Genomic DNA, 25,774 nt, shown 5'->3' on the forward strand with positions numbered 1-25,774 from the left:
CCCAAGAATGAAGCCAGTCCAAGGAAACACCTCAAGAAAATGACTTCGTAGCAGAGAATCCAGACTGAAAATGCATCTGCCCAAAATGCAGACGCAGATACATGCATCCCAGCAACGTCCCAAAGCCGTGTCCTTCCCATGCAATCTCAACATTCACAAACCCTGTCTGCCCTTAGTAGCTCCTGACCTGTGGCTGGACCTTGAACACAACACAGTGCCCACTGTAGGGGCCACCCGCCACCTCTTAGAGCCCAGCGGGTGGGCGAGCAGGTCCCTCGGCGGACGTACTTGAGTCCAGCCCTGCCTGGGTCCCTCCTCGTGGTGGACGTCTCCGGGGGGGGGTCCCCTTTCCTTCAGCCTGAAACACACTGCCTGGTACACGCAGCCTCTACAGGGATGAACCATCGTCGGCTGCCCCAGTCAGATGACTTTTAATCAGCCCTACACAACCACCCACCATTCAGGAGAATAAGTCAAATTCTTAAGACGTCTCAGAGGGAGGAGCTAAAGCCACAAACATCTGAGCAGGTTAACGAGACCTCGACAACGTGACTAAAGGAAACAAATGGTTGCGGAAGCTGTTCCCAACCAGCTTAGGAGGAACCCACAGAGGGAGAGGCCCCTGGGGGCAGGAGGGTGTGTCCATGAACAGTCCCAAAAAACTAGGGGAGCACAGTTCTAGACTCAAAGATGGCACAAACAGCCCTTTAGGTTCTGGTACCCAGATGGCCTGGCCGAAATCCATCCCTTTCTGCCCCATTTATCTGCCACGCCGGACAGGCAGCTGTGGTCTTCACTGTTCTCAGGGGTAATTGAGTGTGTTGGTCTCATTTGTCAGAATTACTCCAGGGTGAAGGAAGTGTCGGCTGCCCTGTTCATCTCCGGCTGTCAACCATCGCTGGCTACCTTGTGGGAATGCCCAACGTGCCTGCCCCAAGCCCAGGGCTTTGTTATCCATCCTCTCTTTTTGAGAAACATATGAAAACTTTGCCACCATTTGTCACATTTAAAGACATTTCAGTCTCTTAGCCCCTTGAGAACATAGAGACCATGTGTTACAATCCTTCAGGTAGACCTGTGTCCACAACTTGTACGTTTTCCAACCCACCCCACCGACGGCTGGTCCAGAAAGAGTGGGCAAATGGGTAAGTGAAGTTCACTGAGAGGATGGATGAGACCACACGTGCAGGACTGTAAAAGCAGCCCCGCGTTCCAGTGGAGGACCGCCACCTCGCAGCCCAAAGGCACAGCTCCGGCCCTGACCACACAAACCATAGGACCCAATGACCAGAGAGGGCACCAGGCCGCCAGACTTTCCGTAAAGGTTGCACAAACCACACCAGGCCTCTCATGCTGGCCTCCAAGGACAGGCGATCACCGGGACAGCAGCACCCTCAAAAAACACCGCAGGACCCCAAAAGAAGAAAAGCAGCACCCGGAATACTTCATAGTGGCTGAACGGACCAAAGCTGGAGGCCACACAAGCCGGCTGTGATCTGTATGACCCAGCACAGCCCACCGATGGACCTGGGTACAAACAGGCCTCAGCTTCCCACCTCCTGGACGACTGTGAACGACCATCGGTTCTATTCTGTTTCTCTGAACGGGGCTGCAATGTCCATGAGAGCAGACATCTTATTCTTATCAAGAGGAGTCGCCCCTGCACGTAATCCAAGACCAGATGAAGGTGGTACGTGTGTGCGTGTGTGTATGTGCATGTGTGTACACACGTGTATGTGCAGGTGCACGCACACTCCCTGTGAAGACTCGCTCTCCTCCCAGGCAGGTGGTTGTTGCACGTTTACCATGTCTACAGTCATTGTTCATCAGGAAACCAGCACTGCTGTTACGTGGGGAGGAGGGACCTGCAGTCTAGAGCAGCCTGTCCCACCCTTGGAAGACAGCACAGGGACAACCGCATCCCTACAAGACCTCTGCCGCCTGTCCGGTGACCCAGTCTCACCGGATGGTGGCCACGCTGGCCCGGAAGGGAGTGTGCAACAGCACGCGGGCACGCATGTGTGAATGCGCAGTGTCACTCTGGCTTCCTTAGCAGTTACAGGGGCACAGTGTCCAATGACAGCGTCTGCATCTAGAAGCGGGTCTGCCTCCGCGCCCCTGCCATGTGGCTGCCCTCTCGAGAAGCGAAACCCATGTGAGTCTCTGAATCCCTCAGTTCTTCAACAGGATCTCTGTCTCTGCATTTCTAGCTACGCTGTTTTTTCCAAGAGGTGCTGGGGCACAAGTTTGAAATAACAGTAACATCTCTCAAATGTTGTCACAGACCAAAAATCTAGGGCTCCGAAGAAGGTACACCAGAAAACGCTCAACATACAGACACAGATTCACACACCACACACAACCTACGTAAACACCACACACATACTCTCTCACACTCACACACACCACACACAACCTACATACACACACACACACATTACTATACACCATACTCACACACATACAGCACACACATACACACCTGCGGTGTGAACTATTCTAAAGCATGAATGAGACGCTGTCCCTAGAAAGCAGGCGAGAGCGGTATCCTGTCATACGACGTCCCAACTCAGTGTCCTGAATGTCCTTGCCTTCCTTTCCCAGGAACAGAATGTCATTTCTACATGATAATTTGTGTCAACTGTCCCTTTAGGCATAAAACAGATGGCCTGGGAATCTGACAATCAAAAACAAATCCAAAACCAACTTTATATTTTAAATAAATTGACCACGGATGCCCATTTGGAAAATGGATGCAACAACTGCTCGACCAGCAGTCCAGGAGCCTGGGTCACTGTGAGACGTGGGGAACGGCCTCTGATCTCATCGTGGTTCAGTTACCCACACACAGGAGGAAATCACGAAGCCCGTCCCGCTCTGCTTTGCTTTGGATCTTGGGCACGGTACTTAAACTCCCTCAGTCTCTGGTTCTTATTTGCAAAAGGGGGAGGCTGTTGTTTACCTCTGAGATTTACTGTGAGAATTAAATGACCTAATGTGTGCATTTGGCAAACAGTGAGCATCCAATAAACGGGAACTTGCAATAACAGTAATAGAATAATATTACTACACAAAGTCAGCCTTTGCAACGAAAAGTACACAAAGCAAACTGATGCCTGAGAGCGTACGGCACAGAGCGTACAGCACACTGTGGTAGCCCCTGGGTGCCTGAAATGCAGCTCCTGCCACCGAGCAACGGAATTGTTAATTTCACTTAATTTTCAGTCATTTACATGTAAATATAAAAAATGACAGTTGATATAGTTATTGGAAACAAATGTTGTGAACAACGTCGGTATGCAAATCCACTTTGAAATGGTGGGTTTTATTAAATGTTTATTAAATACAGACCAAGTAGCTTTGACAAAAATTTAGCATCCAGATAGAGGTGTGCTGTAAGTATAAAAAACACACTGGATTTCAGAGCCACCATGTGACAAAAATATAACGTGTCATTAAAATTAATATCACCAACTGTTTTGTACTTTTTTAAACATGTGGCCTTGAGAACGTTTTTAACCACACATGTGGCCCGCGTTCTGTTTCTGTTGGACAGCGCAGTCAGAGCGTGTGCTGAGAGCAGATGTCACAGAGCGCACGTGCAGGCACTCACGTGGGTGACCTGCTGCTCATCACTGGAGCAGATCCGGGGCCACAGCTCTCTCCTGTCACACCTCCCGTCATGTGTGTGTTACTTAGGGGCTTACCAGGGCCCGTCAGCTCTGAGACGAGGCATAAGCATGACCTCCAAGGAAGCCAGAATTAGCGGGACAGAGAGGAAAGCAGTCAGCCCCGCCAGGCGGCTAGGAATGGGACGCCAGACTCCATGCGAATCTCCTGTGGGGCTCAGCGGTCTCGCAGCACACCAGCCGCCCTCCGCCCCCTCCCGGTACGACCCGCACTGATTACAGACGGCAGTAACTCGACATCTGCTCATCCTCAGCTGCACGAGCTGAAGCCATGATGAGTGATGCTCTGGTAATGGCATGGAGTACAAAATATTAATCTTTATAAAAAGTATTCAACAGGCATCCTCCGCTTACAAATGTCCGAGCAGAATATCTATCTATAACCCCATTCCAGCTCTACATCACAGCAAGATGCAAATACAAGAATGAATCTGTTCATGTAAAACATTCATTTTATGAACACTGAGTGATGGGCTTCTTAATTTTTAGTTTGGTCACATTAAACAAATGATCCATAACGTACGTTTAATAATGGAACCTTGAGCCTGCTGCATAGAACTGAGATCCTGAGTAACACTTAATGAAAATTAAACAGTAAGACCCATATAAATGGGGGCTGGTTACTATTCATCTTTTACAGACAATCATCTTAGTTTTCAACCACCTAAGAACTATGTGCCCACATGGTTCAATTTGTTCACGTGACTTTCTCCCTCCATCCAAGTTTTCAAGCAACACAAAAGCAGAAAACAGAGTTCGCAACGGAGGGATCACAGGGCCAGTTAGTTATGTCCACCTCGTACAGATGTGGGAACAAGAGCCAGAGTGAAGGGACACAGGGACGGCACCGCTAAGCAGCAGCGGAGTCAGAAGTGACACCTGGTCCTGAGGCCAGGGTGCCTTAGGGCAACCAATCCGTGTATGTGCACATGTGGGTAAACATGTATGATTGTGGTATCTTCACATGTCAAATGCAAATTCAGTTTTTCCAAGAATCGCTTAAGGGAACAAGTCATAATCGTTAGCAGGACCAAGAGAAGAAATTCACACTGAGTAACCCTTGGTTCGTCATTTTTTCCTTCCTGAACAAGTTTCTTTGTAAAATGAAGGCGATCCAACTGCCCCGCACTGTGTTCCTGAGCCGAGTGACTGTGTAAGTGCTGTGTAAGGCCGCACCTGTGTAAGTGCTCCGGTCAGCAGGCCCTCGGGACCACTCGGCTGAGTGCTGAAATGACCAGAAATCAGGGAATCTGCGTTTCAGCCCTGAGGTAGCCCGTGTCCCGGAACTTTAACTGAAAGGGTTACAAAGAAATTAAAAGTATCTTGGAAACTGGAAGGAGTGACAGGGCAGGATATGGACTATAGAACAATGGGAACGAGAAGCTGGTCAAAGACACGTCTTCTGGATGAAGCCATTGGGCCTAATAACAAGCATGTCATCTTTCGGAAGAAAGGAGTGCGGCAACAGATATTTTGCATTCTTTATTTGCAGAAGTGTAATAATAGCAGCAGTTAAACTACCCATTGGTAGTGTAAGAATAAGTAATTTCTCAGAAGAAATGAAAGAAGAACCAATGGAGAAAAATCGCAAATGAGTCCCACATATCAGGAAATAAAAAAATCAGAAAGACTCAAGTAAAATGCAGGGGAGACTGTGTGGGAAGTACTGGTGAGGCCAGGGACCTATTCTCCAGGCAGATTGAGACACATCCAGGAGGTGGCCTGGTGAGCTCTGGAAGAATTCCACTGGTCTGTCACTCCGTGAGCAGAATCTGACCATGTGGAAAGTGAGAAAAACAGCGAGTACACAGGCCTTTCTTTAACTAGGAAAGTGAAGGTCTTCAAGAAGATAGGTCTTGCTCAACGTGCTCTGCAACTGACTGCTCTCAGGGTGCCGACAATGAAACGTATGTGATAAAAACAATGTCAGAAACATAGTATGGCACACTCCACCTGGGGGGTGGCCTGTGCCCTCAGGGAGTAGTTCATGCAACAGAAAAAGAACTGGACCTTGAAGGAGAGCCTGCCCTGGAACAGCTCCAACTGTCCCCGGCCAGTGACCTGGAGGCGACATATCACGCAGGTACACAGCTAAGCGCTGAAGGCCTGAGAGGAATCATGAACTGGGGAGGCTGAGGAGCTTGCTGTGCTGGTGCCCAGTGTCAGCCCGACGAGATGTGACACAGACTTCTAAGACTGCGCTTCCTACTCCTGGCATCCACCGCCAGGGACAGGAGCCCACCCAGAGGAGGGTGCAGAACAGACCATAATAAGGGTGAGGCCGACGCCACCCTGACGGCTGCTGGCTCTGCACTATGAGTACAGATACGAGCCTCACACAGAAGAAGCGAAAAGCTATGAAAACTCAATGGGCACACGAACACAACGCTGCGTGCTTCATTTACATTTATTTTATTTATGTGTTATTTGTTCATATATTTGTATTTTAGCTTGTTCCATGGGGCATTCGAAGTGAATTCTGTTTTCAGAATGCTCTGCTCATATGGCAGGTGCAAAACAGTTTGAGAGTGGGTGATGGATTTGTAACAAGACAATGCCTTAATCAGCACCCAGGGAGTGGACAGCTCCCAGCCTGGGATCCGCTTGCAAACTCAAATTTGTTCCTTAACCCCTGAGCCCTTATCTGTAAATGAAGACAATTACTCTTTTCCAATTATACATTGTTTTAAGTTGATGGCTCTGAAGCCTCACAGAACAATTAAACTTGCTAACCAACAGTCCTGAGCACATGATAGGTACTCAACAAATTATAATGGAATTGAAATCAATGTAATTAAGTAACTGAAATTGACTTCACCCTCCTAAATTCAATAAACCATTTCTAAACGGCTGCATTGTTGTAACAAATGGTCTTTTCAAAAACACATATAATGAAAGATACAGAGGGATATATAGAATGAGGCATGCAAAAGGTACAGTGCTTTACAGATAAAGATTAAAATGTTCCTATGGCATGAAAACACAGAAGAGGAGAAAATGGTGTACACATGCTACCATTATTCAAAATAGTCTCAGTTCACAGCTAGTAACATTGCTTAGAAATCGTCAGCACAACTACCTAACTAAAGTGCTCCAGAATGAGGTAACAGTGACACCTTAAGTGACTATACCACACGATGGTCCCAACCCCAATTTTTCTTTCTGTACAACATCCATCAACTTAACAAAACTACCACAGAGTAGCTCTGGGTTTAAGATTCTTTTCAATAAAGAGCAATACCTCTCCATTTTCCACAGTGCAGAAACTAAAGAGATATTATTTTGATTTGTTTACGAATCAAAGCATTCAGGTTTAGTTTATTATAGGTCTGTTCTAAGATTTAAAACACAAGAATGTGATTAATAGGGTAATTTTCAGAGATACAAATTTTCTATCTTGGATCCAATTACAATGAAAATAGCCTAGAAATCAGACTTTGATATTTCCTAATAGCCAGTCCCAATAGGTAACTTGGCCTTTACCCTCTGATTTCAAAGGGCCGCTGTAACAAATGTTCCCACCATTAAAAAGGAGAATTTCACTCTGCGTCTAACTGGAAGAATCATTCACCTTGAAAATGAGAATGAGGAAAATAATTTAAGCTTTCTAGGAGGACATTTTTAAGCTCTGTATTATTCAAAAATGGGACACAAATGAAGTTTTATGAGGCTGATTGCTACATTGAAGGAAAAAGCCACGGGACGGGCTAGGAATGTGGGAAGGGCACACATCCCATTCCTACTCACTGCTAGATTCCAACCATCCCAGGAAAACAAAACAAGGAAACAAAAACTAACAAAGGGGGTGCCAATGAATCCTGAGCTTCCAGCAAGGGAATCCAGCAGGAGCAGTAAACTCCTGTCAAGACCAGGTAGGCGTATCTCCCACGGACTCTTCAGTTTTACTCATCGAATCTCATACACACTACCCTCCCAAAACAAATCTAAGAAAATGATTAGTACAGACCGTAGTAAGCGCCACAGAAAATCTGCCAATTGCACTGGTCACTTTCAATATGGCCATCTCAGGTTGATCCCTTTTATTCCAGTTTTTATAACATTTTGTGGGCATAAATCTTAAACCTCAGTGTCCTAGTATTTACTTTAATTTAATTACATTGAAATGTTTCATTTCTATTATAGGATTTAAGCTTTAATTTTTTCAGCTTTTGTCAGATATCTGGGCAACAATATAATCGCATGGGAACAAAGCTACAAATGCACAAATTATGAAGATCTGACCTTTCTGTCTCTTTTTATCTTGCTTTCAAAATCTGCTCACTCCACATCACAGATTATATGCAAGAGTCATCTTTCTGTGAAGCACATAATCTACTTAGCCAGCTTTCAGGCAGTCAAGTCACATCAGGAGACAACGCTTGGAAGCCATTACCGCCCATTCATTGGCTCCCGTGTACAGCATGCTAACAAGTCAAAGGCTCATCACCTTGGCACTGGAGCGGGAACAGGAACATGCAAGGTGGATTCCAGTCACCAGCATCGGGATCAGCCCCTCTGCACATCCTCCCTTTTCTGAAACAATGCCATTCACTCTTTGACCACCAACACACAAAAACATCCTCGTGAAATGCTGTCATGGCTGGGATTTGCTTCAAAATCAAGACTGACCGTGCTTTAAATCAAGACTGACCATGACATGAAAACTTCAAAGCCCAGGGATGGGTTCATGGGCTTTGATACTCTTCCTCCACTTTCTGTATGTTTGAGATTTTCCACAATTTTAACCTAAAGCTATCTGGACTCCAAAGGTAGCGTTGAAATGTCCTCTCCTGCTTTCATATTGCCACAAAACTGGGAATTAGATCAGAAGCAAATAAAAGACCACTCCAATTTTATGAAACTGCTCCCAGATGGCCTTTCATATCTCAAGTCTCTCACGAGTCTTTTCCTTCTCTCATTAAATTAATCCCCCAAAGCCATCTCCCTCCTCCCCCATGGTCAGTCCATTCAGATTCAACACTAGAAGCCACAGCCAGTTTCTGTGTGAATACACACCTCTCCTCCCCAGGATCGAGTGAACTATGTGTATATGCAGCTGGTCAGGCTTCCTTCTCTGCTCTGCTTCCCGGGAAAACCAAAAAGGTGCTGGCTTTGAACAGCCATGTCTATTTTTCCTCATTCCCTAAACGTGCATTGTGGGGTGAGACAGAGACAGAGCAATGACCAACCCAATGAGAAGAACGCCCTGCCCCAGGGAGCTCTCAATCCAGAGAGGGCTTACAGGCAATAAGCAAGCCCTGTCAAAAACACAACCATTTCACCCTTTGGAGACTGTCAAGAGGAGCCATGGTGCAGAGTGCCCGGGGGTATTTCATGCAGGGTGTTCAGAGCACCTGCCTGCCTCTCAGAGGAAGCTCTGAAGGTCCCTGCATTATTCGGTCCCAACTGTCTTTCAGCTGGTATTTGACATGCTAATTACCCTCTCAGAGGAGGGTAGGGTCTTAAGTGCCATTTTCTAGTGAATCCTCAACATAAATGAAAGAGGTGGCTAACACTGGTGCATTCAATACTGAGCACAAATCTCAGTCCTATTCACATATTAATCTTCAAAATATATGATGTAGGCAACGAGAAAAGGGCAGCTGAGGAACACGGAGCTGGGAGGAGAGCTTCTGCAAGGGCACTGAGTGAGCAGGTGACAGGCAGGAGCTGAGCCCAGGCCATCTGATCATAAAGGCGACACCACCCTCAACCCTCTCATGTGCTGGCTGCCCTCGTCGCTGAAAGGGCCTCAGAAGTAAATAGTGCTTTATTAAAGAGGAAGGAAAATCATCTGTAGGAGAAATGATGCAAGCCAGGCATTCACTTTATAAAAATCAAAGCAAAGGGAGAGGGGCACATACTTGGAGAAAAGGCTCATGTGGCTGACACACAACCGTGTGCTGCGAGTGGCCTGAACTCTCAGAGGGCTGGGGACATGGGCCCTATCTACCGTGGTGTTTCCCCGAAAATAAGACCTAGCTAGACAATCAGCTCTAATGCGTCTTTTGGAGCAAACATTAATATAAGACCCGGTATTATACTATATCATATTATATTATATTTTATTATACCCAGTCTTATAATATATAAGATCCGGTCTTATAGTAAAATAAGACCGGATCTTATATTAATTTTTGCTCCAAAAGACGCATTAGAGCTGATGGTTTGGCTAGGTCTTATTTTCAGGGAAACACTGTATCAGCCGTCCACAGTGACAGACATGTGATATGCCAGGTCTGCCCTTCAGCCGCTGAGCAGCCTTCTTACATTTGGGGGTGATTTCTACATGATGAGCTCAGTCTCCCCAGGACATAACCCAGAACTCAAATCCACAGCCACCCTTGCGAATACAGCAGAGGCCTGGGTCCCAGGTTCTGCCGAGGCATGACTCCTCAAGACAGAAGAGGAAAGAAGCAGTGGGAGGAGAGATCTCTGCGAAGAACTCCTGTTTCCTTCAGACCAGGGTGTAGGCAGCATGAGTCGCAAGGTGCCGATTCACACGTAGCATCGCAAGTGGTACACGTGTGAGCAGAGGGGACAGTGACAGTGGCCATGGTGTCCACCCAGGTTGGGGCCAAACAAAACCCTATTTGCCAAAAGGCACCTCTGTTGTCACCCAACAAACTGCTGGATGCGTGCTGCGGTTGTGTGTCCTTTAGAGGGACAGAAGCAATAAGGGAAAGGATGAGAGTGTCAGGGCACCGTAAGGGGTGGCACACAGGGACCCAGGCCTGGCAAGGAAAGACTGTTCTGCACAGAAGCAGTTCCCGATTCAGAATTCACTGCCAGCCTCCCAGCACAGATCAGCTTTTCAGTCCTGCTGAAATGAGACTGAAACTATGCAATGCCTTTGATATTCAAGGCAGATGGAAAGAAATGTGCGAGAGCAAAGCTAAGGGAGTCTCTTCTGTGAGTCTCTTTTGCTCACGCTGATGAGCAAAGACCTGCCTTGGAAAGCAACATGATGCCCTCTGATCACATACCCGAAAGAACGCTTACCAAGGGCTAGCACAGTCAGGAGCTTGTGCAGCTAAACCTAGTTCTATCAAATTGTGAAAATCTGGACACATGGGGAGTTAGTTTGATTGGTTCCACTGGGACCAGGAAATAGGACATAGACAACAACATTTTTTACGAATTAACAAGAAATGGAACAAAGCAAAAATATCACAGCCATCATATCTCATCAGAAAATGGTTTGGCTTTAAATATTTATACCGAGTGTGGCAAAGAGTATTTTACAAAAGTAATGACATCTTTGTAAGAACAAGCCAAGCAGAAGATTTCCCCTGATAAGTTTTTCTTGACAAGGAGGTAAGATGGCTGTTAGCTGCTTTAAAGAGGCAGGGAGCTTGCAGAGAAGAAAAATCAGGGCTGTCTTTGCTATCCTTCATGTCTTACCCAGAATTATCCAGAAATATTACCCAGAAATATTAATAAAACTCAAAGCCTCAAAGTGGAGCCATTTTCTCATTGGACAATAAATTCTGAAAGGCTGCCAGGCAGCCAGTGCGAGTCTGGAAGCAAACTGGGCTCGCAGTTACGGCTTAGACAACTTCAACTGATTGGGTAATTCTGGGGCTGCTTGTAAGACTTGAAGCTTCAGGCTAATTTTGGCACATTTAGCCCATGATCACTTGGGATTCATATATTGCATATAATCTCATTTACTATGTTGGGTACAACTTGCTATTAAGGCTCAATCCCAACTTTGTACTTAAAAAGAGACAACTTATTCCAAAATATTATATATTCTGGTAACTTCTTATTAAGCAAAGCTACTGTTTAATAAAGAGCTATAAATGCTTAATAAAAGCTATAAATGTTTATTTGCATGTGACATACTTGCAAAACAGGACTTGAGGCCGTCGATGATAAGACTTACAGAGCAAGACTGAAAGCAGAAATGGGACACCGGAAGAGGAACAGAAGCACAATCGCCAAACTGCTAGGAACTGCTAGGCTGACACAATTACCAACATAAACGGTAAGCTTCCCTGCAAGTTTAGAGTAAGTTTCAGTAGAAAGAAACATTTCCTTTAAAAGAACTTCTATTTTAAATATTTTTAATTGAAACTTTATGTCTTAGGTTCTCATGCAAAGAAAGCTAAATGATATGTGGAACAAGGTTTTGCAATAGACATTTTGAAATATGTGTAAATGTGTCCTCAAGAAGGTTCTCCCTGTATCAACTCTCAGTAAGAGTTGAATACAATCAATCCACTGACAACTGTTATTTATTGAAGGTACTGGTGGTACTGATGATGGTGGTGGTGGTGGTGGTGGTGGTGGTGGTGGTGGTGGTGGTGATGGTGCTACTGTATGTGTGTTGGGGTTGGATGGTTAGAAGAAGGAACACCAGTAACCTACCTAGAACGACCCAGATATAAAACATTCAGGGGATTTTACTTGCTCTGGTATAAAGTTGAGTCCACATGGAAGGAAACAATGAAACAGTCCCCACCCATCAGCTCTGTCATCATGCCTTCCTTGAGCCATAGCGTCCCTCAAGCTTTAGTAGATACCTGGAGAATGAGCAACTCAAGATCCAGCCCTCCATGAGAGTCTGAGAAATACAGGATTAATGGCGTAAAGAAGATTCATGTGCTTTGAGCTCCCAACAATGGCAACGGTGCTGACTTCTTAGGAAAGAGAAATGAGCGTCTGGCCCAGAGAGGTCTGCACGCAGGGGATGGAGAAAGCTCCCCACTTCTTGGTTGGATGGGTTTTTCTCCAGAAGAACATCCAGATGAAGTCTTAACATAATCTCTTAACAGGAGCCTCAGCTGTGAGTGTAGACTCCAGTGCATTTTATAAAGTTAAATCAAGAAATGAGATTAAAACGAGGGTCTAGTTTTAATCTCATAGGGTCTAGTAGCCCAGAAGGCACAAAGCACTAAGCCAGACACACACTGAGTTCTCAGTGTAGCCAGTAACTCAACGGGACATCCAGGCATGGGCTGATCCAGCTCTGATACAACGCTGTGCGTGAGGATGAAAGAAAATGAACAGAAGAGCCAATGTCTGCACAGAAATGGATTAGAATAAATCTATGATTCTCAGCATGTCACTCAGTAGTTTTCATATTTGCCTCCAATAAATGAGGAAGGTTATGGAATTATGCAAAGGTTTTACGCTTTCAATAAAACTGCTTGACAAGTGTAAAATATTAATTCAGTCTGCCCAAAAAGAAAGAAAATGATTAATAAAAAGGGTAGGGAGATAATGTAGGGAAACAGAAGGAGTTTTTCAGGACAAACGAGTTGAGAAATCATTAAAATTCTTCTTCTTTTGAGCCGGGTTTGAAGAAACCCTGTCAAAGAATGCAAAGTTAGGAAGAGACAGAACCATTATATCTAAATTTAAAGAAAACTTGAAATTTTTCTTTGCAATCATCTCCACAGAAGCGAGTGATTGCGTCCCCAGGATAAAGACTCACATATTGTAGAGGCGACAATATATGCTGATTACCCTGGGGCTTGGTGCACACCTAAGTCACAGACGAGGAGGTTCTGCCTTCCCTTGTCAATGATCTATTACCTATGCGATACGTCAATTACCGTTCTCTTGTAAGGGCTCAATCTCCCTGTCTTGTAATAGAGCTGTTTTAATTGGTTGCAACCTCCACTTGTTTCAGTGAGGAGGAGAGAATTCAGAAGGGGCAAGGTCTACAGACAATGAGTAATGTGACAATTTAATGAATCCGGGGGTTCCACTCACCGTGCTGTGTGAAGAGGTCACTGTGAACAATTTCGATCAAACAATACAGCTTCTGAATGGTCAGCAAACCCATGGGGACATTCAGGATGAAATCAGTAAACATTTTGCTATGAGGAGAAACACAATGGAAAGAGTTTACAGATACACAGCAAAATGATCCAAAATGTTACAAGAAAGCGCGAAGCTACAAGGTCATTAAATGGTCATGAAAAGCCACGAGAACAATGGACAATAACCATTATACAATATAGGACAAAATCTCACCCAAAACATGCTAGTTTCAAATGTTATTTTTTCACTTCACACCCACTAAAATGGCGAAAAGTAAAAGATCGTCAACAAGCTTTGGCTGTGCTGTGAAGAAACTGGAACCCTCATACCATGCTGGTGGGAATGTCAGACGGTGTAGCCACTTTGGAAAACTGTTTGGCATTTCCTCAAAATGTTAAAAATAGTTACCATATGACCCAGCATTTCCACTCCAAGAGAAATGAAAATATGTATCCACACAAAACCTTTTAGATGAACTGTATCAACATTATTCATAATACTCAAGAAGTGGAAACAATCCAGATGTCCACCAATTGGTGGATGGATAAACAAAATGCAGCATGTCCAGAAAGGAATAAAATTCTGACACATGCTACAACATAGCTACACCTTGAAAACATTACAATAAGTGAAAGAAGACAGTCGCAACAGGCCACATATTGTATGATTCTATTTATGTGAAATGCCAGAAAGAAAAGGCAAATCTGTAGATACAGAAAGTACATTTGTGGTTGCCTAGAGGTGGGAACAGGAGATGAGTGTTATTGCTCACAAGGGATCTTCCTGGGGTGATGAAACTAAAATTGGATTATTCTGATGGTCGCACAACTCCATAAAAATACTGAAGACTATTTAACTGAACATTCTAAAACTGGTGAACTTCATAGTATATAAATTATATCTCAAGGGAGATATTTTTAAAAATTTACTTTTTCAAATGGCCAATGATACTATGAAGGAGTATTAGAAAAAGAGTTTTTATTAGTAACTAAAGAAAGACAAATTAAAATGGTGAGATCCTTTCTCACCTTCCATACTGGCAAGGTTCTATAGAATCGTAATCCCAGGTATTGGCAGAGTTTGGGCAGACACACACCAAGAGACACCAGCAAAAGGCTGGCTGGACCTTTTGGATGGCAACCAGAGGGAACTATTAAAATTCTTTTACGAAAGTGCAAGACCTAGTAATTGCACTTCTCTGCTTATACTAATGACATGTCAGGGCAGATACTACAATTACATTACAAAACAATTGTATCCTAGCATATTCTACAACTATAAAAAGAGGACCCAATCTAGCACCCACTAGCACAGCACTGTGGCCTGTTCTTTGTCATCAAAAGGGCTGGGTTGGCAGTGATGCCTGCCACTCACCAATCACGTCATCATTGACAATTTACTTAGCAAACAAGTGGGCTAATAACAGAACCCAGGTCATACCACTGCTGCAAAGACTAACCGAATAATACATGGAAAGAGCTTTCTGTGGAGAAGCACATAATCAATGCCAGTGTCTATTGTTGTTATTTAAATAAATGACGGGCCAGCAAATGAGGAAACACCATGCAAGTTACTAAACAATCTGATGGACAAGACTATTCGGGATGTGGCCAAACGACATCTTAAGTGTGGGAGCTGACTGCAAAATCATAAATACAATGTTGAATGTTTTCACGGGTGTGTGTGTATGTGTGTGGGCACGAAAGATAACTAGAATTAGAAGAATCCAGTGAAGTTAAATTTGAGTTACTCTCCTCTGTGAGCTCTTCTGTTTCTGCAAAACATGAATCCATTTCTAAACGGGAAAAAATATACACCGTGTTTCCCTGAAAATAAGCCCTGGCCGGACAGTCAGCTCTAAAGTGTCTTTTGGAGCAAAAATTAATATAAGACCCGGTCTTATTTTACTATAAGACTGGGAATATAATATAATATAAAATATAATATAATATAAAATAATATAATATAATATAATATATATAATACCTGGTCTCATTTTACTATAAGACCAGGTCTTATATAATATAATACGACTGGGTCTTGTATTAATTTTTGTTCCAAAAGATGCATTAGACATGATGGTCTGGCTAGGTCTTATTTTCAGGGAAACATGGTACATAATTTTTGACTAAATCAGTAAGATAAGGTGTCCAAGAGGGCCACACACATGCATAAAGGGCCAAGGGACCAAGAGCAGACAGCGCCGGCGCTGGGGAAGGGGTCTTTGGATCTCCAAGCACATGGCCCATTGCGAACATGGCAGCATCCCTCCCGTGGGCGAGGGGCTGGTCCCCGTACACAAGGAGGACAGGCCAAGTGCATGGTGTGACCCACAGGACACAGCTTCCCCGTGTCCTCTGTTTCTCCAGACCTGAGCTCCCAAACAGGAACATTCACTGGCAGTGTCAGAGGATTCAACAGGTCTGGGCAGGAACCCAAGATTCTGCGTTTTCTAACCAGTTGCACGGCGCTGCCGTGGGCACCCCTGAGAGCAGTGCTGCAGAGACGGGCGCTGAAGAGGTGGGCACTCCAGAGACCCGGGGACAGGCACGCTGCCAATGGGCCCGTGTTTCTCCTTTTCTCATTCGGGGCCTGCTAAGCTCTAAGCAGCGCGGTCAGTTTCCAGGACCAGAATATAAATATGTCCATGCAGGACAGTAAATCCTACAGCACATCAGAAATAGGAGGATTTGTGGAGGGGGGCAACTCCCGACAGCCCCCTCCCCTCCTGTCTAAGGCACAGCGACCATACACGGTGACCTAGGTCAACATAAAGTACAGGTAGGATGACCGTCTTTTATTCAGGTTAATGGCCTGGGGACAGATGGCCCTTTGCTAGTATTTAGGTGGGTTTTTTAGGCTGGTAAAAACGGGGCCATCACCTGCGTGTAGTTTATTGTGTCAAATGTTATATCAAAAGCAAAACAAACCCGAGTTGTTGATGTCAGGGGTTCAAAAGCCTGAGGATGCATTTGCTCACGTCAGCTCTTTTGAGGGGGCAGTGACATCTGTACCACAAAACCACGAAGACTGGGCTTGGATGGCGGGGGTGGTAAATCGGGAGGAAAGAGGATTTGGTCCCCAGCCTAACTCCTGGGTCTGAAAACTAGTGACCAGCTTCCTGAAGTTTCATTTTCTTTTATCATCTTAGATGACAACTTCTGACTCTTGGGCCTGAGGCTCACAGCCCTCAGGTAGGAGATTTACGAGAAAGAGGAGGTAAGGGACGAATGTTAAACTCCTTTGTCAGCTGTTTTAAGTGCTGAAAACAAAACCCAAACCCAATAGCTATACTGAAAGTCAAACCCTAAGAAATGCAAAATGCCAAGTTTGCATTACATATCCAGTGGGCTATGAAGAACGGTCTAAAGAAAACATTGTGAATGTTGACAGATGACGTCTTTTCCATATAAAGTCATAATTAGCCAAGCATCGTAGATACCACCCCTAGTGTGTGCTCCACAAAAATCCAGCGTCCTGACCTCTGGCAACACATGACAGAACTGCAAGCATCCCACACACTAAATGCACTGAAGAGGAGGCCACGAGGCAGGCGGAAAGCCATCAGGCCCTGGCTGCTGCTTACCTGAGCTCTTTGGGGTCAAACACCAGTTTCACATCGTTGATGATCGTTGGCAAGTATTTCAGCGCTGCCCCCTGCAAAGCAAGACCAAAGAAGAACGCTGAGCCAGTGAAGTTTGGCAAATGTTAATATACATTTATGATGACTATGACGAGCCACTGATATCGCAAGAGAAAGATCACTTTCTAGGTGAGAAGCTGATGGGAAACATGATGGAAACGGAGCAAAGGAAAAAACCCATGATCCACAATGGTCATTTGTTACATGGTGACCTTGACACCTAATGCTAGCATAACAGCAACAGAAGCCAACATTTTTGCCTGCTGACCAAATGCCTGCACTGTGTTACTCTTCTCCTTAACCCGCCAGCAAATGACAACCGTGCCCTTTGAAGAGCCCTCTACCATTCAATGACTGCAGCTCTACCAGAGTCAACCATTAAAATGATTCTTGGTTCCATTCCAGAACTGTTTCCCTGTATATCTGTGCAGCCCTTAATTAGGAATCATTTTTTCTTTAGTAATTTTCTCTGTTATATTGACATTATGTATCTTCTAGAAAACCAACGCTCTAAAAAAATACAGTGATGGTAATACTGAGAGATCCCAACACATACTATGTGCTATGCTAGGGCCCTGGTATAGTTTCTCTTGAATTCCAACAGCACTCCACAGGGTTAGCTGAGTTGGGAGGCAGGGAAGCTGACCATGGAGATGTCAATTACTTAGCCTTTGATCACACAGCACTGAACTGAGCTGGAATTAAAATTCAGTTCTGTGAGAAGCCAGGACCTCAGCCTCTTGTCTATCTCTCATTAGGAAAAGTCCTGCATTTTAAGTGTTCTGACCAGGACTGCTCCCACCCCCACCTCGGACCCTAAGTGACTCCTTACAGCAGGTTGGCCTTCCCCTCCCGGAAAGAAATGGATGAAAATAACACTCATGCTAAATACCTCCAGGGGTTGCATTAAAGCTCAAAAGCAAACTGAAAGAGAAGAGGATAATAATGGGAAAACTGGAGAATATGATACCTGTTACATAAATAATTGTTACCACTGCTTTCCAGAAGTAAGTGGGCAGAAACCCCGGTTAAGTATGACACCCTCAATACAGACAGTCAATGAGCTGATTTGCCCCCAAGGGGCACAGGCTCCTCCCCCTCCAGCACCTAATGAAATTCATTCCATACCTCGCACTCCATGTGAAAATTTACTGTAAATGAGTCATACATCTGAAACGTAAAACTATAAAACTTCTAAAAGAAGATCCTGTGACTTTGGGCTAAACAGACTTCCTAGCTTTGACACCAAAAGCATAATCTGTAAAAGCAAAAACTGATAAATTGCACTTCATGAAAACTAAGAGCCCCTGCTAAAATAACAAGATGAGCCACACACTGGAAGAAAATAATTGCAAGTCACAAATACAGCTCTGTATCCAGCATATACAAAGAACTCTTAAAACTCAATAATAAGAAAGCAATCTCCCCCAACATAGGCCAGAGATTTGAAGAGATTTTTCCAAAAAGGGGGCAAATAAGCCAGTAAAAAAACGCTCCCACCATTTGTCACCAGGAAACGCAAATTAAAACCACAATGAGATATCACTACTATCTATCAGAATTGCTAAAGCAAAACAAAAAAACAGACAATACAAAGTGCTGTCTGGTGATACTGCTGGTCTGAATACAAAACTAATTCCATTACTTTGCAAAAGTGCTTTGCAATTTCTTACAAAGTTAGATATGCCCTCTGCATATGGCCCAGCAATTACACTCCTGAGTGAAATGAAAACTTTTGTTCACAGGAAACCCTATATATGAATGTTTACAGCAGTTTTATTTGTCATCGTCAAAAACCAGAAACAACCGAAACGTCCCTCAAGAGGTGAATCCATATGACGGAACACTCCTCAACAATAAAAAATTTAAAAAGCCCGTGTTACACACAACACGGATGAATCTCAAACGCACTCTGAGAAGTAAAACAGGACAAACTCAAAAGCTACAAACTGATGATTCACAAATTTGAAAGTAGAGGCGGCGCAAATAAAGGGAAGTCCCTGGTCCCAGTCCGCTCGGATTCGGAGCCAGTCGGTCCACCGCCCAGGTGACAGTGAAACCACCCCCACTCAGTCGTCACCATGGATCTCAAGGTCTCACAGTCAAGATAATACGGGACGGGAAAGCCACGTCCTCCACTACGGAATCACAGGGTTTGTTCTTGCAGGTGTTAACCCCATCTTTCAATGCCGGTCAGATCACGGGATCCCAACTACCTGCTTGGAGATTCAACTTCTGGAAAGAGCATTAAGTAGAAACAATTGCATTCTGGTTTCAGAAGTCTTGCTTCGACAACCTAGAAGTTGCTTTGAAAAACGAAAAAATATTTATGGTGACATTTAATAATGAGCCTCTGCACAGCTGACTGCTCAGGCCCGTAGGTGTCTTATTTAGTTCGTGACGGCCCCGACAGTGAGGAACATACCAGCTTTGTGCATTTTATCCTCTACCCGCCAAGGCACCATTTGCTTGTGGCGAAGGGATCAACTCCATATCACAAGGACAAAGCAGACAGCGACAGACTAGACAGCCCCTTATAGCCCACCTTCCACATGCTGCCCTGAGGTGGCCCAGCGCTGTGTCATCCAGGCAGGCTGAGCGCCAGAGCAGGGCAGGGACAAGCGAGGGCTTCCCCACGTCCCGCACACGAAGTCAGGGCGATGCCCACAGACAGGGGCCTGTGATCCCAAATCACAACCAAAAAACTGTCATCCTTCCAGAGAACCTGGGACACAGTAGAACTTCCATGATTCCCAGACTGACAGCTTTGTAGAAAACACCTCTTTCATTCTCAAGAGACACACCACCTCTTGGCTCTCAACCCAGAGAAGCCGCCATCCTTAGCTCAGAGAGGCAGAGGGAACTCCGACGTGCAGCCCACCACAGGCTCTCCACCTTTCTTGGGAAGCCTGCTCCATCACCCACTCGTACTGAGGACCACATCGAGCTTTGCACACATCTAACACTGGTTATTTTTTGAGAATCTTTTGAGGTCCAAAGGCACTGGCTTCCTCAGTGCAGCTGCGTGGCTTGGCTCGATGCAGGTCTCCTCCCAGCGGACAGAGCCGCTGCTTCCAGAGCTTCCCCAGGTGGAGAGCGCCCGACAGGTAGAGCGGGGCTCCTGCACGGAGGACAGACAGTGCAGGTAGAAGCTCATCCATGGAAGACACCTGCAGACAGGAAGGTCCCGGATACGGGCAGAGCACCTCCGCAGGCAGGGTCCTTAGAAGCAGAGCCGGTCCCACAAGGACCAGGGCGCCAGGCCAGGTGGGCTGCGCACAAACTGGCCCCCAGCACGGCAGCATTTGCAGTCAGTGATGCTCACTGGTGACACATGGTGGTTAATAGCGGCTGCCCCCAGGACTGCTAGGAGAATGGACTGACGCACAGGAGGTGAGCTCAGCACGCTCGCCACACACGCTACTGCCCAACAAACGCTGGGCACTGCTGCCACTGACAGTGGGGCAGGAGGGCACATAGACGTGTGCAAAGAGCAACACGGAAAACGGCTGCAACATGCAGAACTCTCCAACTCGCCACTCCATTCTGCGAAAACTTTCACCTACAAAGTCCTGTATGAAGAGGTAAGCGAAGACTAGAATCCTTTGCGGAATCACAAAGCCATCTGCACAGTGGGAACAGAGGATATCTGAGAGGTTTTCCTTTTTTTTATGTTTTGGTCTCAATTTTATTAATCTTTTGTAAATCAGTTCTTTATTTAATAAACAAAATCTTGCTCGGAATGTGTGAGGCTCTTTTGACTTGTGGGGGAGAGGCTGGAAGGGCAGTATGTCGGCAGCCCTTCCCCAGGAGGCCGCCCAGGCCTCAGCTCGGTTCCCTGCAGACAGCGGGATGCTCATAACTGATTCACTGGGGGTGTGGGATGGGGGTGAGAGGGTAGAGGACGATGCCTGTGCCACGTGCCCATGAGACAGAGCTGAGTGAGCAGTGAGGCCTCTTCCTCCATCCCTCCAGGGTGACGAGCCGGGAACTCCAGAACCTGTGAGAACACCCCCCTATGACAGGGCCTCGCCAGGAACAGACAACAGTACATACAGGAACTTGGATGAATTCACTGCTTTTAGCTTTGTTTATTCATCTCCTGATTTTTAAGTCATAATTTAACTTATCAAATCAACGTTTGCTTCCTAAGAAAGTTATTTCTTCAGATCTGATATTAAATCTATTTTAATTAACATAATGACAGTTTAAGTCCTAGCTTGCTTTTCTCTTGGAACTTGGTAAAGCTTTCATGTGTTCATCCCATGATGGATGGGTCCCACTCTAAATGCATGGGGGCCTTGGGGCCACCGACACATGTGCAGTGACACCCTGATGAGCTGAAAACACACTCCTCATTCCCCCACACACTCAGGCACACAAAGCATTTAGCTAAAACTGAAATTACCTCCAAACACAACAGGGTTCCCCACCTCTGAGCAGTGATTGAAAGCTTGCAAACCAAGGAAAGATACCAGAAAGAAAAGTAGAGAGAACACTGGCCAGTAGTAAAGCTATTTCTGTTTATATTAAAAGACAGGCAAGTTGCTGAGTGTCCCCTTAAAACTGGGCCCATTTAATCCCCAGGCAATTAAGAACTCATGGCAGCGCACGACCACAATTCTGAGGAAGGAGAGTAGGTCAGAACTGAATCAAAAGGACAAGAAACACACAGAAACCCAGGTTTTAGGGGGAAAAAACTGAAACATATAAAAAGGATTAATAAATGGCAGGAAATGCTAAAATGTTCTAATTGTTGAAACAGTTCAGGTTGAAGAAATTAAATAAATTTGACACTCTTCTCTAAGCAAATTTAATTGTCATGCATCTCATGAGAACGCCACCTTAATCCCAACTGCAAACCCAAACCAAAAGTGCACTTTCTATCTACTATTGGTTTAATGGTGTGTCTCTCTGACTAAAAATATTACCACTGATGATGATTAATAGACACTATTTTAGGGTAAAGTTCAGGCTACATTATTCAGTATAATTATTTTAATTAAATCCATTAGCATATCTTTATATAAGATTACAAGAGCTATGGGTAATACAAAATAAGTTTTGCTTGAATAATGTATGAAGCAATTATTAATTTACATATTTCTCAAGAAAACGCATATTAAAAATGATTCCAGTTGGAGGTTTTGAGCTAAAATATAGTATATGGTCCACAAATTCTCCTTTCAGACTTAAGTGCTCTGTCTTTGGAAGATCTGGGACATAGCCAAACAGCCTCAGAAGAACCAGAATATTCTGCTGTAGGAAAATGTAGCAAGACCAGTTTGGCCAACAGATGCCCCAGGACCCGAGTTTGTGCCTTTCCTGGGGAATGAATGAAACAGGGCTGGACAGGAGGGCTTCAGGCAGCTAAAGACCGGAAACACCCAGCACACTGGAAAGATTCGAGGATGCACCACTCTGAACCACCCTGCTGTACGTGCTGTAGGCATCCAGGACAAAAAAGAGAAAGATGTTAACAGAGATTGCTTATATTCCTTACACCCTCAGAAATAACGGCTGCCTTCATCCTTTGTTACCTTAAATCTAAAAATACTTCTTCTCTTTGCAATCAGGCTTCCTCTAAGCTGAGTCTGGTCTTTAAAATAGCATCTCCCATCTCTACTGTGAACGCTACAGTTCATTCAATCACAAATGACAATACTGCAGTTGGCGGAAATCATTCCTAAGAGTAGTTTCATGTTTCAAATTCACAAAAGTTCAAACCAAACAATTAATGAAAAAACTACAAACTTACTACTAAGATTCTTCAATGAACCCAACACAAGCTCCTTTACTTGAAAACTGATTTACTATGGCCAACAAACATATGAAAAGATGGTCAACATCACTAATCATTAGTGCAAATCAAAACTGCAAGATATCACAAGATAGCAATTGCAAGATATACCCATTAACGTGGCTACTAACCAAAAATAAATAAAAAAGAAAATAACAGGTGTTGGCAAACACATGGGGAAATTAGAACCCTTTTGTACACTGCTGATGGGAATGTAAAATGGAACAGCCACTACAGAAAACGGTACGGAGTTTCCTCAAAAACGTACAAATAGAACTACCATATGATCTAGCAACTCCATTTCTGGGTATAGACGCAAAGGAACTGAAAGCAGGATCTCGAAGCTATATGTGCACACCCACATCCACTGTGGCATCGTTCACAACAGCCAGGAGGTGGAAGCAACTCAAGTGTCCACCAATGGATGGATGGATAAAGAAACTGTGGCAAAGAAGGAAACAGGAACTACACACTGGTAGTCACAAAATAGTCCCGGGCATGTGAAGTACATTGGGAATATAATCCATTATGTTGTAAAAAGCCCTTATCAGGGGAATAACTTCTTCAATTATATAAATTCCTAACTGTGCTGTATACCTGAAACTAACAGAAAATAAATTTGAATGTCAACTGTAATTAAAAATATACTGTGTTTCCCTGAAAATAAGACCTAGCCGGACCATTAGCTGTAAGGCATCTTTTGGAGCAAAAATTAATATAAGACCTAGTCTTATTTTAATATAATGTAATACCAGGTATAATATAATATAATATAATATAATATAATATAATATAATATAATATAATATAATATAATATAATACTGAGTCTTATATAAGACTGGGTCTTATATTAATTTTTGCTCTAAAAGATGCATTAGAGCTGATGGTCTGGCTGGGTCTTATTTTCGGGGAAACACAGTAGCCATGCACGGTCTCAGGTGAGTAGAAGACTAGTTGGGGTGATCACTTTGTGAGGGGCGTAAATGTCTCATCATTATGTTGTTTTGTGCACCTGAAACTAATAATAAAAAAAAGAAAAAAGATGAGATTAAGAAAAAGAATGTGTCAAATACCTACAATGGAGTGGAATTCAGTCTTAAAAAAGAAGGAAATTCCAACACGGGCTGCACCATAGATGAACCTGGAGGACATTACACTCAGTGAAATAAACCCGTCACAAAATGACAAGCACTGTATGATTCATTCCACTTATATGATTCGTGTTTCCCCGAAAATAAGACCTAACCAGAAAATCAGCCCTAGCATGATTTTTCAGGAAGACATCCCCTGAACATAAGCCCTAATGTATCTTTTGGAGCAAAACTTAATATAACACTGGTCTTATTTTCGGGGAAACATGGTATCTAAAGGAGTCAAACTCACGGAGACCAAAAGTATTACTGTGGTTGCCGGGGTGGGAACAGAGGGGGTGGGAATAGGAAGGTGTTGTTTAATGGGGACAGAGTTTAGGTTTTACAACATGAAAAAGTTCCAGATATGTGTTTCACAACATTGTACATATAGTTAATACAACTGAACCATACACTTAAAAGCAATTTACAGAGTAAATGTTATCTTATGTGGCTTTGAACACAATTAGAAATAAGTAGAAAAGTTAATAATTTGCCATGCCTTCCTTGGAGAATATCAACAACGGGGAAAGTGTCTCCCGTGTTTCTCAGGTGGGGGTGGGGCAGGAAGGGAATGCTGTTTTCACGGGGCAGGACCACTTTTAGTACTGCTGGCTTCTGCCCATTAAATGTCAGGAATAACCCTCTGCGCAAAAAAAAAAAACACAGTCATTGTCACAATCAAACATGCCCCTGACATTCCCAAACAGCCCCTGGCTGAGAAGCATCAGATAAGACAAGAGAGTCCTGTGTCAGAACTGGGTACACCCACAGAAGCCCTCAGCCCTTGGGTCAGCCTGGCCAGCCCTGGGCCACTTGCACACTCCAGCCACAAGTAGCTGAACTTCAGAACAATAACCAGTTTCTATGCACCCAAGTCTGAACTCCACTCTGGGGGAAAACTCAGTTCAGGCGCCCTCTGCTCTGCTCTCGTTCCCTCCTCTCTGGTGGCAAGACACACTATTGAACCCGCTTCATCCGCGTTTCCAATGCCAGGGGAGCGGAGACCAGAAGGCAGTTAGCTCAAGGACGGAATAAACAATAAGACAACACATGGTCCAGGTGTAGCTCCCATGACTAAGGGAGTAAGGCCAGGCGCCTGCGGACGTGGGGCTATGTAGCAGGACCTCGTAGCAGCAAGTACAAGGCGCTGGAAAGAAAGGGCGGACATGAGAAACCGCAGCACAGCCCAGAAGGAAGCTCTCTTCTTTGGAGCCATTGTGCTGTCCTTAACCTCCTAAAACCCATTTGCCAGGAATTAAGTCATACGAAACAGGAGTATTACTGTAATCCAGGCAAGAATACATTTGAATTAAATTACTGAACTTTTTTTTTACTTTTTACCAGCACAGCAGTGTAACTTATGAGGCTCAGGGAGGAAGGGAGCGATCCTTTGAACAGGCTCCCAGATTGGCAAAAATTGGTTACCTCTCTAGACAGCTTCCAGGAGGCAAAGCATGCCTTCTAAGTAATGGCGATTTTCTAAAACACACTGGAAATTCAGAAGTCAACAGACAGGAAAATTGTCCAGTTCGAAAGCATCGTTAGAGCCTGAACTGCAGTGAAGCGGTTCTGAAAATACTGACTGGAGAATGTCACATGTCACACTTGTGTTTTACTTGTGGTCTGAGTCATCTCACAAAACAGAGCCTTTGAGGAGCAAAGGAGTGAAAGAGGGGCCCCTGCAGGACAGCGGAGGCACAGAGGAGGGAGGACACCCACTGGCTGTGTGTCTG

General features: G+C 44.6%; 1 protein-coding gene across 2 annotated transcripts in view; it reads right to left on the minus strand.

The window, feature by feature from the left end:
* Positions 1-25,774, minus strand: part of DOCK1 (dedicator of cytokinesis 1) — a 446,228-nt gene that overhangs the window by 286,833 nt on the left and 133,621 nt on the right. For both annotated transcript variants that reach the window (XM_019728239.3, XM_019728238.3), the window contains exons 24-25: positions 17,050-17,120; positions 13,413-13,519 (exon numbers count right to left, since the gene is read on the minus strand). In XM_019728239.3, the coding sequence (XP_019583798.2) occupies positions 13,413-13,519; positions 17,050-17,120 (178 nt within the window). The remainder of the gene's footprint in view (positions 1-13,412; positions 13,520-17,049; positions 17,121-25,774) is intronic.

Source organism: Rhinolophus sinicus, chromosome 15 (genome assembly GCF_057876585.1).
Source record: "Rhinolophus sinicus isolate RSI-liver-muscle chromosome 15, RSI-T2T, whole genome shotgun sequence".
Lineage (NCBI taxonomy): Eukaryota > Metazoa > Chordata > Mammalia > Chiroptera > Rhinolophidae > Rhinolophus > Rhinolophus sinicus.